This window comes from Procambarus clarkii, chromosome 8 (genome assembly GCF_040958095.1).
Source record: "Procambarus clarkii isolate CNS0578487 chromosome 8, FALCON_Pclarkii_2.0, whole genome shotgun sequence".
Classification (NCBI taxonomy): Eukaryota; Metazoa; Arthropoda; class Malacostraca; order Decapoda; family Cambaridae; genus Procambarus; species Procambarus clarkii.
The window spans coordinates 44,024,651-44,039,070 of NC_091157.1; the positions used below are offsets into that span (position 1 = coordinate 44,024,651).

The window sequence follows — 14,420 nt, forward strand, 5'->3', positions numbered from 1 at the left end:
AAAAGATAGCTTAGTAAGTACTTAAAGAAGCCATAATTAACTTTCGAAGCAAAAAAAAACATAATGGACTGAAACAATCTTTTTAAAACTACTGAAAGAAGTAATAGACTATTAGACGTAGCATGTAAAGGAAACCTAACCACACAAAATCAGTTTTGAACTTAGTAAATCTCTCAAAATGAAACCAGGATCAATCAGCAACAAATCATTCATGATTGATTGCTCTCAGACGCATGACCAGCCGTCAACTGGTAACTCCCTCAACACTGTCTCCCTCACACACACCTAACATAAACCATCACTTAATTGATACTGGATCTCCAATCATCCACAATATCTTAGGAGCCACAGTTTATCTAATCACCTTCCGTGTTGTTCCCATAAGATTCCACACCTCGGGGTGTGTGTATCTAGAGGAGCTACAAGGAGAAGGACTTACATTGAAGATATTAGTCAAGTCTTCACTCGTAAATAATTTGTTTCATGTTTGTTAGACGTAACGTGGAAAGTCGTAAGCCAGAACCTCATTTCTTATGTTTGCGTTGAAGATAATGTTTCTTAATAAGACGTTTGTTCATATATGGTGTGTTGTGTTAATGCTAAACTGAGGCATTTACACATGAACGAGAGAGAAACAATAACGTGGCTAAAGTACGTTGACCAAACCACACACTAGAAGGTGAAGGGACGACGACGACGTTTCGGTCCGTCCTGGACCATTCTCAAGTCGATCGACTTGAGAATGGTCCAGGACGGACCGAAACGTCTTCGTCGTCCCTTCACCTTCTAGTGTGTGGTCTGGTCAACGATAGAGAAGTTGATGAGAAAACTAGTGCGGAGCAGTGTTATCTTTCTGTTACCACTGTGTATCCCTGTGTGTGTTACTCCTCTCTGTGTTATCCTGTGTAACTCTCTCAGCGCTATTGCTTACTCCCTCTGTCACTCATCAAGTCTCTTAGCGCTTCTCTTCACGCCTTTGTTTCGACTCAGTAGATAGCATGGCTATCTACTGAGTCGCTATCTACATGGCTATCTACATGGCTATCATATAATGAAGCACTTAAAAAAGCATAGCAAATAAGACAAAAATGAAGTCAAATAATCTCCCTAAAAGCAGAGGCCCAGGAGCCGGAACCCCGTATAGCCCATGTCATTTCCTCGGGTCAAAAGGGGGAAGGGTAGTTAAGTATACGCATTTACTGATCATGTTCGAAGCCTTGCAAAGAGGTTCGCTTCATGTATTGAAAGAGAAAGAAGCACTTGTCGAGAAAAGCCTTGGAAATGGAAACTGCATGAAAGCAATCCTGGCTGAAGGCTGCAGCCTGTGACCTTCCTCGCTTCAAATTGGGAAGCCATACGAAGCTTGGTTGAATTCTATTCAACGGAATCCGAATTCATAACGGACAATCACCGACCTTCAGATATATTTGTATAGTTGACCGTTGTCGGGGGCCAGGGAACGTGTCGGGATTACTACGACCCAATACCCAACGACTCTCATTTCCCAGGATGCAACTCACAACACGCGAATAGCTTCCACGTTCGTGTGTACTTCTAGGTGAACAGAGCCATCAGGTTGAACAAAAAACTTGACCAAGAGTCTCGTCCTGCCAACCGACTACACTCCTCCACAGAAAATGGGGATTAAAATGATGAATAAGTACTAACCTTTCATCCTGTCTCTCTTGCCTGTCCTGAGAGTGATCTTCTCTCCGTCCTCTCGTCTCCACAGGATCTTGGGCGCCGGGTAGCCGTTCGCGGTACACACGAGGGAGACGCTCTCCCCGTCCGGCACCGTGATGTCCCCGGAGGTCTGCTCGTCGATGATGTTGGGAGGGACTGGAACACAGGGTCGAGGCGTGTCAGCGCCAGGGAAGGTGCTCATATGCACCCGAAGGCATTTTTATTGTAGGGGAGGACAAGGGTTCAGCATGGTAAATGGAATTTGAGGTCGTGTCGGAGCTGCTCTATTGTTAGCTGGATCAAATGACAGGATAGGGACGAGGGAAAAGTTCTTGTGTTTTTGTTTTAATTGGACCGGTATAATTGACAGTTAAAAGCTTCAAAACATGTTTGGTAACGAAGTTTAATGTTATAAGACTAATCTTAAAGATGTTAACTCAAAATATTTACGGTGCATTAGATGTTAAATAATTCATAGTGATGGGGACAAGAAGCCTGTGATATATAATTTAAGCTTATAACGAGGTATCCGTCGAAGTACAGACCATCCCCAGGATGCATTCTTTACACCCGTTGATTGACGGTTGGGAGGTGGGGACCAAAGAGCCGAAGCTCAACCCCGCAAGCACAACTAGGTGAGTACAAACAGCATATATCTATAGCCCACTCTAAACCTAAAAGGCTCCCCTTCCCTCTTTAATCAATTACTCCCACTATCCTCCATTACTCCCCTGCCCTCCACTCCCAGGCTCTCACCTCCAGCCATTCCACCAACCCTTTCCATACCTTCCACACCTGAACCAGTCCAATAACCCACCCCCAGGCTGGAAGCTGCCCTTATAAAGAACACAGTATCAATGAAGAGCCTAAAAATCTGGTATATAAATGCTACGGAATGTCAAACAAGGCGGATGAACTGGAAGAGGACTGATGAAACAAACCCCCTGATGTAATAGCAATAGTAGAAACTAAAATAACTGAAATAATCACTAACACAGTATTCCTCAGACGATACCAGATAACAGTAAGAGAAAGAAATCAGAGGAGAACTGGCAAGAGGCATTCGGATCAAAAGAGACATTAAGTTTGTAAACATCAATTATGAGAAGGATTCCAATAATGTGGACTGTGCAACAGGAATCATTATAGTGGAAGAAAACTGTGGTTGTGACTGTGATTTATAATCCCCAGACAAATGCAGAAGGAAGGAAGGAAGGAAATTATCAGGGAAAAGCGCCAGGCCATTACGACAATGTAACACTTGGAAGGGGGTCAGGATAAGGATTTGGGATGGGACGGGAGGAAGGGGTCAGGATAAGGATTTGGGATGGGATGGGGGGAAGGAATGGTGCCCAACCACTTGGACAAATGCAGAAGACTCAGAACAAAATACGAGAAGACAAACAAACCTTACACAAATATCACATAAAGTGTGACTAAATTAGCCCTTAAATTGGGAGCAAAGTTACTAATAATGGGAGATTTTAATCATTAGAAAATTGACTGGGAAACTATAGATTTAACAGAAGAAGAAACATGATGAGTACAAGAAGTACAAGATTCAGAAAGAAAATTCTTTACACAATATGTTTCGGAAAGACAGAGAGAAGAGTTGGAGACGAACCAGCAAGATTGGAACTAATCTTCATTCATTGCGAAGTGTATACTGGACCCGACTACACAGGAGAAAATAAAGTGTAGGGCAGACATGATGACGACGTACAAGATATTAATGGGGATTCACAAAGTAGATATAGCAGCAACGTTGAAATTAGACCTAATTGAAAACTGGAGACACCGATGAGTCAGAGATATGAGAAGGAACATTCTTAGTTTAAGAGTTCCATATGATTGGAAGGGAGTAAATCAGAAAAGTGTCAAGGCCAATACGATACACAGTATTTATACAGTATTAAATGTCTATATGATAAAGTGAATATTTTTACTTTATTATATTATTCACCTGGGTGAGTGAATACACATACACACACACACACACACACACACACACATCATATATATATATATATATATATATATATATATATATATATATATATATATATATATATATATATATATATATATATATAATCGAAAACTCGACACATAAGAAGGATTCGAACCCAGACAGTCAGGAGCACTATGCACCTTGGTGTATCTGGTACCTTAGCCGCTAGACCTTAGGCTTGGGGACGGTTCAAGCTTGTTCACAAAAAAAAATTATATATATATATATATATATATATATATATATATATATATATATATATATATATATATATATATATATATATAATATTAGTGTATTTTGGTAGCAGTCTTTCTTGTAAACATATTTTGTTGAATATGACCGAAAACGTAAGATTAATAATTCTAACACGAATTTTCTCAATATTTCTTATGGTTTTCTTCACTGTCGGTGGTAATAAAAATATTAATTCTCCAAAATTCCTTTTTTTAATTGTCTGACGCCTGAACGCGTTTCGTAATGCTTATTACATTTTCAAAGACTTAATTTACATACAAATTCATCGACCTTATACTCATTTTGGGTGAGGTTCTGTCTTGTATTTGTCATAAGTTTGTTCACCTCACCCAAAACTTTGTACCATATCACCTCACCCAAAATGAGTAAAAGTTCGATGAATCTGCGTGTAAATTAAGTCTTTGAAAATGTAATAAGCATTACGAAACGCGTTCAGACGTCAGACAATTAAAAAAAGGAATTTTGGAGAATTCATATTTTTATTACCACCGACAGTGAAGAAAAACATAAGAAATATTGAGAAAATTCGTGTTAGAATTATTAATCTTACCTTTTCGGTCATATTCAACAACATATGTTTACAAGAAAGACTGCTACCGAAATATACTAATATATATATATATATATATATATATATATATATTATATATATATATATATATATATATATATATATATATATATATATATATATATATGATATACACTGTGTGTCGGGTCAGAGGTCACTGGTCGCTTGAGTGTCATCAACACAAATTCCTAAACGACCTTGTGTATGGATTTTTTTATGCGTTCATTCACATACGTAAAAATAAAATCCCTTGAAATTTTTGGTCGTAGATCTTTTCAGTATGTGACTTCTCAAAGCCAGGTAGCACAGAGGGAAGGTAGGGGGGTGAGGGAGGGAAGGTAGGGGGGTGAGGGAGGGAAGGTAGGGGGTGAGGGAGGGAAGGTAGGGGGTGAGGGAGGGAAGGTAGGGGGTGAGGGAGGGAAGGTAGGGGGTGAGGGAGGGAAGGTAGGGGGGTGAGGGAGGGAAGGTAGGGGGGTGAGGGAGGGAAGGTAGGGGGGTGAGGGAGGGAAGGTAGGGGGGTGAGGGAGGGAAGGTAGGGGGGTGAGGGAGGGAAGGTAGGGGGGTGAGGGAGGGAAGGTAGGGGTGAGGGAGGGAAGGTAGGGGGGTGAGGGAGGGAAGGTAGGGGGGTGAGGGAGGGAAGGTAGGGGGGTGAGGGAGGGAAGGTAGGGGGGTGAGGGAGGGAAGGTAGGGGGGTGAGGGAGGGAAGGTAGTGAGGTGAGGGAGGGAAGGTAGTGGGGTAAGGGAGGGAAGGTAGTGAGGTGAGGGAGGGAAGGTAGGGGGTGAGGGAGGGAAGGAAAAGGGGGTAAGGGGAGGAGGGAAGGAAGGAAGGGGATAAGAGGAATTATTGGATTTGAATCGATGCCTCTAAGACTCCCACTGGACCACTACCATAGTACTCCTACAGACTATCTACGGTTATCAAGTTATCTACATTGTTATCTGTTAAGAAGAGTATTGATCCCAGTCTTTACTGCGTGTCGTTACTCGTCTTTATTGACCTGCTGTATTCTGTTATTTATTCGCTCACTAATCTGTATTAGATGACCTTCTATTGTAACAGTTTATTGACATTTTTATTGTTTTACTTTATTTTATTATTCCTTTTTATTACTTCAGATATCAACATTTGTAATTGATTTTATTTTCAAGTTGAAAGAATTATATTACCCAGATGGTTTTCAACCCGTTCTCGCACTTTCTTACAGTCAATATTGACTTATTAAATACGTGCATATGTGACATACTAAACATACTAGTTTACCTTGAAAATCTTCATAGAAAACACCGACCTTACCTAACCTTCTTAGTATGTTAAGATAAGCATCTTATTGCTTTGCAATTACAATTATTACTTAACCTATACCTATAATAGGTTAAGTAATAATTGTAATTACGAAGCAATAAGATGCTTATCTTAACATACTAAGAAGGTTAGGTAAGGTCGGTGTTTTCTATGAAGCTTTTCAAGGTAAACTAGTATGTTTAGTATGTCACATATGCACGTATTTAATAAGTCAATATTGACTATACGAAAGTGCGAGAACGGGTTGATGGTTTTTTAGATGAAAAATGTTGTGTTAACGTGTTATTGACTCAATATTAGGTAGTGGAGTTGATTTTCAGATATCATAGTTGCATTACATCTCTTGCAACATTATGCAATTTTTTAAATTAAAAAAATCTTCTATGTAGGAAGAAACTATCAGGGGGAAAGCGCCAAGCCATTACGACTATATAGCATTGGGAAGGGGGTCAGGATAAGGATTTAGGATGGGACGGGGGAAAGGAATGGTTCCCAAACACTTGGTGGACAGTCGGGGATTGAACGCCGACCTGCATGAAGCGAGACAGTCGCTCTACCATCCAGTCCAAATGGTTGGGCATCTTCTATTTAGTGAGTTAATAAAATTGTCCTTGTAGCGATTTAATGATCAAATTCTGCGCGAAATGATGTAGTTAACGATAGAAATTTAACATGATTCTACTCAGTTAATGGTTAAAATCTTCCATGATACGATTTCGGTCACAAGCCAAATGCAGTATTGGAAGATGATATAATTAGTGATTTATTAATTAATCTTACATGAATTGACATGCAATATTTCGTTTATCTTTGACAGGCAAGATCTTGTTTTATCATTGACGGGCAAGATCTCGTTTATCATTGACGGGCAAGATCTCGTTTATCATTGACGGGCAAGATCTCGTTTATCATTGACGGGCAAGATCTCGTTTATCATTGACGGGCAAGATCTCGTTTATCATTGACGGGCAAGATCTCGTTTATCATTGACGGGCAAGATCTCGTTTATCATTGACGGGCAAGATCTCGTTTATCATTGACGGGCAAGATCTCGTTTATCATTGACGGGCAAGATCTCGTTTATCATTGACGGGCAAGATCTCGTTTATCATTGACGGGCAAGATCTCGTTTATCATTGACAATTGACTTCTGTCTTACCCCTCCGTCAAACTACATCTGGCTTACCACCAACTAACTATATCTGACTTACCACCGACAATCTATATATCTGGCTTACCACCGACAAACTATATCTGGCTTACCACCGACAAACTATATCTGGCTTACCACCGACAAACTATATCTGGCTTACCACCAACAAACTATATCTGGCTTACCACCGATATCCTATATCTGGCTTACCACCAACAAACTATATATCTGACTTACCACCAACAAACTACATCTGGCTTACCACCGACAAACTATATATCTGGCTTACCACCAACAAACTATATATCTGGCTTACCACCGACATCCTACATCTGGCTTACCACCAACAAACTATATATCTGACTTACCACCAACAAACTATATCTGGCTTACCACCAACAAACTACATCTGGCTTACCACCAACAAACTGTATATCTGGCTTACCACCGACAAACTATATATCTGGCTTACCACCAACAATCTATATCTGGCTTACCACCGACAAACTATATATCTGGCTTACCACCGACAAACTATATATCTGGCTTACCACCGACAAACTATATATCTGGCTTACCACCAACAATCTATATCTGGCTTACCACCGACAAACTATATATCTGGCTTACCACCGACAATCTATATCTGGCTTACCACTGACATTCTATATCTGGCTTACCACCTACAATCTATATCTGGCTTACCACCGACAATCTATATCTGGCTTACCACTGACATTCTATATCTGGCTTACCACCGACAATCTATATCTGGCTTACCACCAACAATCTATATCTGGCTTACCACCAACAAACTATATCTGGCTTACCACCAACAAACTATATCTGGCTTACCACCGACAAACTATATCTGGCTTACCACCGACAATCTATGTCTGGCTTACCACCTACAAACTATATATCTGGCTTACCACCGACAATCTATATCTGGCTTACCACCGACAAACTATATCTGGCTTACCACTGACATTCTATATCTGGCTTACCACCAACAATCTATATCTGACTTACCACCGACAAACTATATATCTGGCTTACCACCGACAAACTATATATCTGGCTTACCACCGACAATCTATATCTGGCTTACCACCGACAAACTACATCTGGCTTACCACCGACAATCTATATCTGGCTTACCACCAACAATCTGTATCTGGCTTACCACCAACAAACTATATATCTGGCTTACCACCAACAAAATATATCTGGCTTACCACCAACAAACTACATCTGGCTTACCACACCAACAAACTATATATCTGACTTACCACCAACAAACTATATATCTGGCTTACCACCGACAAACTATATATCTGGCTTACCACCAACAATCTATATCTGGCTTACCACCGGCAAACTATATATCTGGCTTACCACCGACAATCTATATCTGGCTTACCACCGACAAACTATATCTGGCTTACCACCAACAAACTATATATCTGACTTACCACCGACAAACTACATCTGGCTTACCACCAACAAACTACATCTGGCTTACCACCGACATGCTACATCTGGCTTACCACCGACATCCTACATCTGGCTTACCACCTACAAACTATTTATCTGGCTTACCACCGACATCCTACGTCTGGCAGCGTTGCCAACCTCATCCAGCTAACATCAACCAGTACCTCGTTAGCGTGTCGGTGAGATGGTTGGCTCATCCACCTCCCGACCCACATTAAAAATCAAATATAATGAAGTAAGTATATTTTGATACGATCGTTATAGAGCTCCAGGACTCTGGAAATTAAAAAAAGGTATATTCGGGGTACAAGAGTCCTTTTCAATGGAAGCTGGGAATTGATTCGGATACTTCAGGATGCTGAGATTTGGGATATGCGAACTGATGTCTTCGGTTTTTGAGATGTGTGTGTCTCAACGTACACATCTCTCTTTTGTTCGTCTTAGGCATCGTCTTCACCTGTCTGTTTGCTATCGTATGTGAGTTCTCCCACACCCAGAGGAGTTGTTACACACACACACACACACACACACCACCTCCTCTTCCATGCATGTAAGTACCCCCCCCCCCCCCCCCACCGACAAACACACACCCTCACACACTGATACACTACCACTTCCAAAGGAGAAGGGGGTGGGGTAATTCACTCTACCATTCACTCTGTCATTGACTCTACCATCAAAGCTCTCCTCCAGTCCGTTCATAGTGACATGTACTACTTATGACAAATCCAAATAAGGACTTTGCACTCAACTAATTAAGTCAATATGTAACACCGCACAAACTTTGTAGGTTCAAATAACAAATAATTTTTCAGCACATAGACCTATGACAAGTTTATATATTTTACAGGGATTAATAATGGGCCTTGAATAGATTAAGTACTTTCGTTAGAATAATTTAGATGGTTTTTGCAGTATATCAGAGAGGGGGGGGAGGGAATTATCAGGGTGAAAGCGCCAAGCCATTACGACTATATAGCACTGGGAAGGGGTCAGGATAAGGATTTGGGATGGGACGGAGGGTAAGGAATGGTGCACAACCACTTCGACTTGGGAGGAGAGGCACTCACCGTGAACGTCGACACAGCCGACGGTCTTCTTCATGACGGCTGTGTTGATCTGGCACATGTAGCAGCCCCGGTCGTCCTCCTTCACCTGTATACCAACAACAACAAGTCATTAGTCTGGTGGTGGTGGTGGTGGGGTTTAAGATGCGCTACTTGGAACAAAAAGTTCCTAGTAGCACGGGCTATGGTGAGCCCGTAGTGGACTTTGAGTTATTAGTCACTATATAATCAGGGCATCCCGTCAAGTGTGTACTCTATGGATACACTCTGGGCACCCTGTGCCATATGTGCTTCACAGATGGCCCTGTGTCATGCTCCACAGCTGGCCCTGTGTCACATATACTCCACAGATGGCCCTGTGCCATGTATGCTCCACAAATGGCCCTGTGTCACCCATAGTTACTATTCACTGCCCCGACGAATGGAAGGGGCAGTGAATAGTAAATAGACTGGGACCAATCCTCGCGCTGTGCTGGTCCCAGCGGCCCTAATCACCAACCCATTGTGTTGTACTTACTATCTGTCAACCTATAAAGAGTTATTAAGGCAACTACAAGTGCTTTCTGATCAACCAGTAAGTATACTTTGGTCCTGAATATAGTCCATGGCAAATGTAAACTGTGTGTTGACCAGACCACACACTAGAAAGTGAAGGGACGACGACGTTTCGATCCGTCCTGGACCATTCTCAAGTCGATTGTTTGGTTTGGTCAACATATTTCAACCACGTTATTGTGACTCTTCGTCTGTAAACTGTGTGTATTCACCGAGTAGCGGGGTATACCTCTTGGGGTACATTAACCCCATACCCCCATATTTAGGGTATACTCATCTAGACTGCGGCAGTCCCTTACCCCATCTTTAAACTGTGCTCGTGCAAGCTTTGGTCGATTCCAAAGGCGAATTCGCCTACTTGTTTAGTTCTGTGTAATAAAATTATCCAGTTTCCTAGGTTTAAAGGACGATTATTATATACTAAACTTTAGTGTATAGTTAGACATAATATGGGTTAGGTTAAGGGTTTTGGCTTACCCTAGCTGTTACAGGTATTTACAGTACGTCAGTGAAACTGTATCCTATAATTTAACTTTATAATTAATGATATATTAAGAGGCGCTTTATCCTATAATTACCTTCTATGAGATGCACTTCATCTTCTAAGAGTATAGGACTAAGGGAGGCACCAGTCAACTAAAATTTAAACAGTTTTTCATTCGTATATAGCGAAGTGGAGGGCTGAATAAGTCCATCATCAATAAACAATTGCCAAATGCTTGTTAAACCCAGTCATTCGTCACAGCAAAGGGCCGTCGGGTTGACGACGCATGTCAGCTACTGAATTAATAAAATCTGAACTTGTCCCCAGGGTTGGCTCCGTAAAGTGGAGGCCGTCTCCCGAAGACCCATTCGTCAATTATAACGTGTTGTGTGTTAAAAATGGTTTTAACATAACTAATAGTTTTGCTATACATGAAAGTTGCATGTATAGTTAGACGTAGGTTTGGTTTTTCTGAGGCGTTTAGGCTCTGTTGGTAGTCATTTGTGTTTGTAATACATGAGTGAAACATTTGCAGATTTACGATTCGAGCAGAGGACGTCAGCGAACAGCCCGTCCTCCAAACAAAGACCCAAAGTCCATTCCATGCACCCGCCAAACCCCCTGTTTATCAATGAAAAACGGTTTACACACGACTCACAACTGCTGACGTTCAAACAATTCCGGAGTAAGTGCTTGCTCGAGCAAATTTTGTTCGAATCACAACGCTGCAAGTGCTTCACCCACGTACTACAAATACAAATAATCGCCAGCAGAACCTAAACACCTAACCTAACCTAACCTATCCTAACCTAACCTAACCTAACCTAACCTATGCCTATATATGCACAATATGCTGATATATTATAATATTGATTTATATTTGAGAAAATTCCTGTTTTGAATGAACAGCATGTTAAAATTTATGAATGCGTCTGTGGGGTCGACCGCTGGATGTAATGGACTTTCATTCATAAATAGCGGGTTTGGCGGTTGGATTAGCGAGCATTTGGCCTTTGTTGATGAGGACGGGCTGCGAACCACTGGTCCCTGATACTCGGTCACCTTTGAGTGAGATTTACTCAACATTTAATTCTATGTCCACTAGTCACCTGAGACGCTGACAGCTCGTACTCATGAACAAAGACCAAGCTCTCGTTATTTCAGGTGACAAACTGGATGGATGAACAAAATCCTTCACGCGCCTCACAACTGATGACGTTCGAACATTTCTTTAAGATTGTTTCGCTCTCGTTCTGCGTTTGAATCGCATGGCAATGAATGCTTCACTCGCATACCTCAAAATAAATGATCGCCAACAGTACCAAAACACCTAACCTTCGCCTAACTATATAGAAAAAATCTAATTTATGTGAAATACTATTAATGTATTTTTGAGAAAAACTATCTTGGAACAAAAGTACGTCAAATTTGACGTCTTTTGGGGTCGGCAGCCGCTTGGACGAGCACAACCTGCTACTGAACGAGGTGGTTGTGAGCCAAGCTCAGTTCTTTCTGTAGGTATTTATTACGTTCATGATCGTGTTTTCAGTATAAAGTATATTGACCCTTAACGTTCATATATATTCCCTTTTTATATCCACATCAAACTTTAAGTATATACACTTCTCTCTCTCCCATACACACTCACATGTGGATGAATACACTTACATATGGATCAATCTACTTAAACGTGGATCAATACCATCGTACATCAATGCACTCACACGTAGATCAATTTACTCACACCTGGATCAATACAATTACAAAGGGTTATGTACACTGAAACACACAGATGAATACGTTCATACATGTTTAAACAATGTTTAAATACAAACATGGATCCTTACACACACACACACATACACCACACACACATACACACACACACACACATACACACACACACACACACACACACACACATACACACACATACACACACATACATTTGAGGCTTCAAGAAGACCTAGACAAGCTGAAGGAATGGTCGAACAAATGGTTGTTAGAGTTTAACCCAACCAAATGTAATGTAATGAAGATAGGTGTAGGGAGCAGGAGGCCAGATACAAGGTATCACCTGGGAGAGGAAATTCTTCAGGAGTCAGAGAAGGAAAAAGACTTGGGGGTTGATATCACGCCAGACCTGTCTCCTGCAGCACATATCAAGCGGATAACATCAGCGGCATATGCCAGGCTGGCCAACATACGAACGGCATTCAGAAATTTGTGTAAAGAATCATTCAGAACTTTGTATACCACATATGTCAGGCCAATCCTGGAGTATGCAGCCCCAGCATGGAGTCCATATCTAGTCAAGGATAAGACTAAACTGGAAAAGGTTCAAAGGTTTGCCACCAGACTAGTACCCGAGCTAAGAGGTATGAGCTACGAGGAGAGACTACGGGAATTAAACCTCACTTCGCTGGAAGACAGAGTTAGGGGGGGACATGATCACCACATTCAAGATTCTGAAGGGAATTGATAGGGTAGATAAAGACAGTCTATTTAACACAAGGGGAACACGCACAAGGGGACACAGGTGGAAACTGAGTGCCCAAATGAGCCACGGAGATATTAGAAAGAACTTTTTTAGTGTCAGAGTGGTTGACAAATGGAATGCATTAGGGGGTGATGTGGTGGAGGCTGACTCCATACACAGTTTCAAGTGTAGATATGACAGAGCCCAATAGGCTCAGGAACCTGTACACCTGTTGATTGACGGTTGAGAGGCGGGACCAAAGAGCCAGAGCTCAACCCCCGCAAACACAACTAGGTGAGTACAACTAGGTGAGTACAACTAGGTGAGTACAACTAGGTGAGTACACACACACACACATACACACACACACACACACACACACACATACACACACACCACACACACACCACACACACACACACACCACACACACACACACACCACACACACACCACACACACACCACACACACACCACACACACACCACACACACACCACACACACACCACACACACACCACACACACACCACACACACACCACACACACACACACCACACACACACACACCACACACACACCACACACACACCACACACACACCACACACACACACACCACACACACACACCACACACACACACACCACACACACACCACACACACACACACCACACACACACACCACACACACACACACACACACACAAGCATCCAGCACCACACTCACCATCCTGATGTGGAGGTTCCAGGTTCGAGGCTCGCTGTGGGTGACGGAGATACGGATGTTGTGGGTGACAACCTTCTTGTGTAGACTGAGGATGGTCTGGGTGTCTGCTCTCATCCACCCGACCTGCAGGGGGGGGGGAGACACCCATGTTAGTGGCCTCATGGCTACACTCTCATGCAGGTCGGCGTTCAATCCCCAACGGTCCACAAGTGGTTGGGTACCATTCCTTCCCACCCGTCTTATCTAAAATCCTTATCCTGACCCCTTCCAAGTGCTATATAGTCGTAATGGCCTGGCGCTTCTGCTAATAGTTCCATTCTCATGTCATCAACGTGGGAATGATGATATAATGATATACATGATGATAAAATGTTCTTCATGATAAAAATAATATTAATTATAATTCAATGATACCACCTTGAGGCTACCTTAAGGTGCTTCCGGGGCTTAGTGTCCCCGCGGCCCGGTCGTCGACCAGGCCTCCTGGTTGCTGGACTGATCAACCAGGCTGTTGCCTGGTTGTTGCCATCAACCAGAAGCAATTTGCATTATACTTTTGCAAATTGCACACGGACTCTCTCACGAGACACCAAAAGGTGTAAATCACACCATTAAACCCTTAAAACTGT

At 42.0% G+C, this 14,420-nt stretch overlaps 1 protein-coding gene across 1 annotated transcript in view; it reads right to left on the bottom strand.

Annotated features, from left to right (window-relative positions):
- Positions 1–14,420, bottom strand: part of LOC123759705 (lachesin) — a 75,407-nt gene that overhangs the window by 32,678 nt on the left and 28,309 nt on the right. Inside the window, exons 2-4 of the mRNA XM_069317771.1 lie at positions 13,792–13,914; positions 9,547–9,631; positions 1,669–1,839 (exon numbers count right to left, since the gene is read on the bottom strand). Coding sequence (XP_069173872.1) covers positions 1,669–1,839; positions 9,547–9,631; positions 13,792–13,914 — 379 coding nt within the window. The remainder of the gene's footprint in view (positions 1–1,668; positions 1,840–9,546; positions 9,632–13,791; positions 13,915–14,420) is intronic.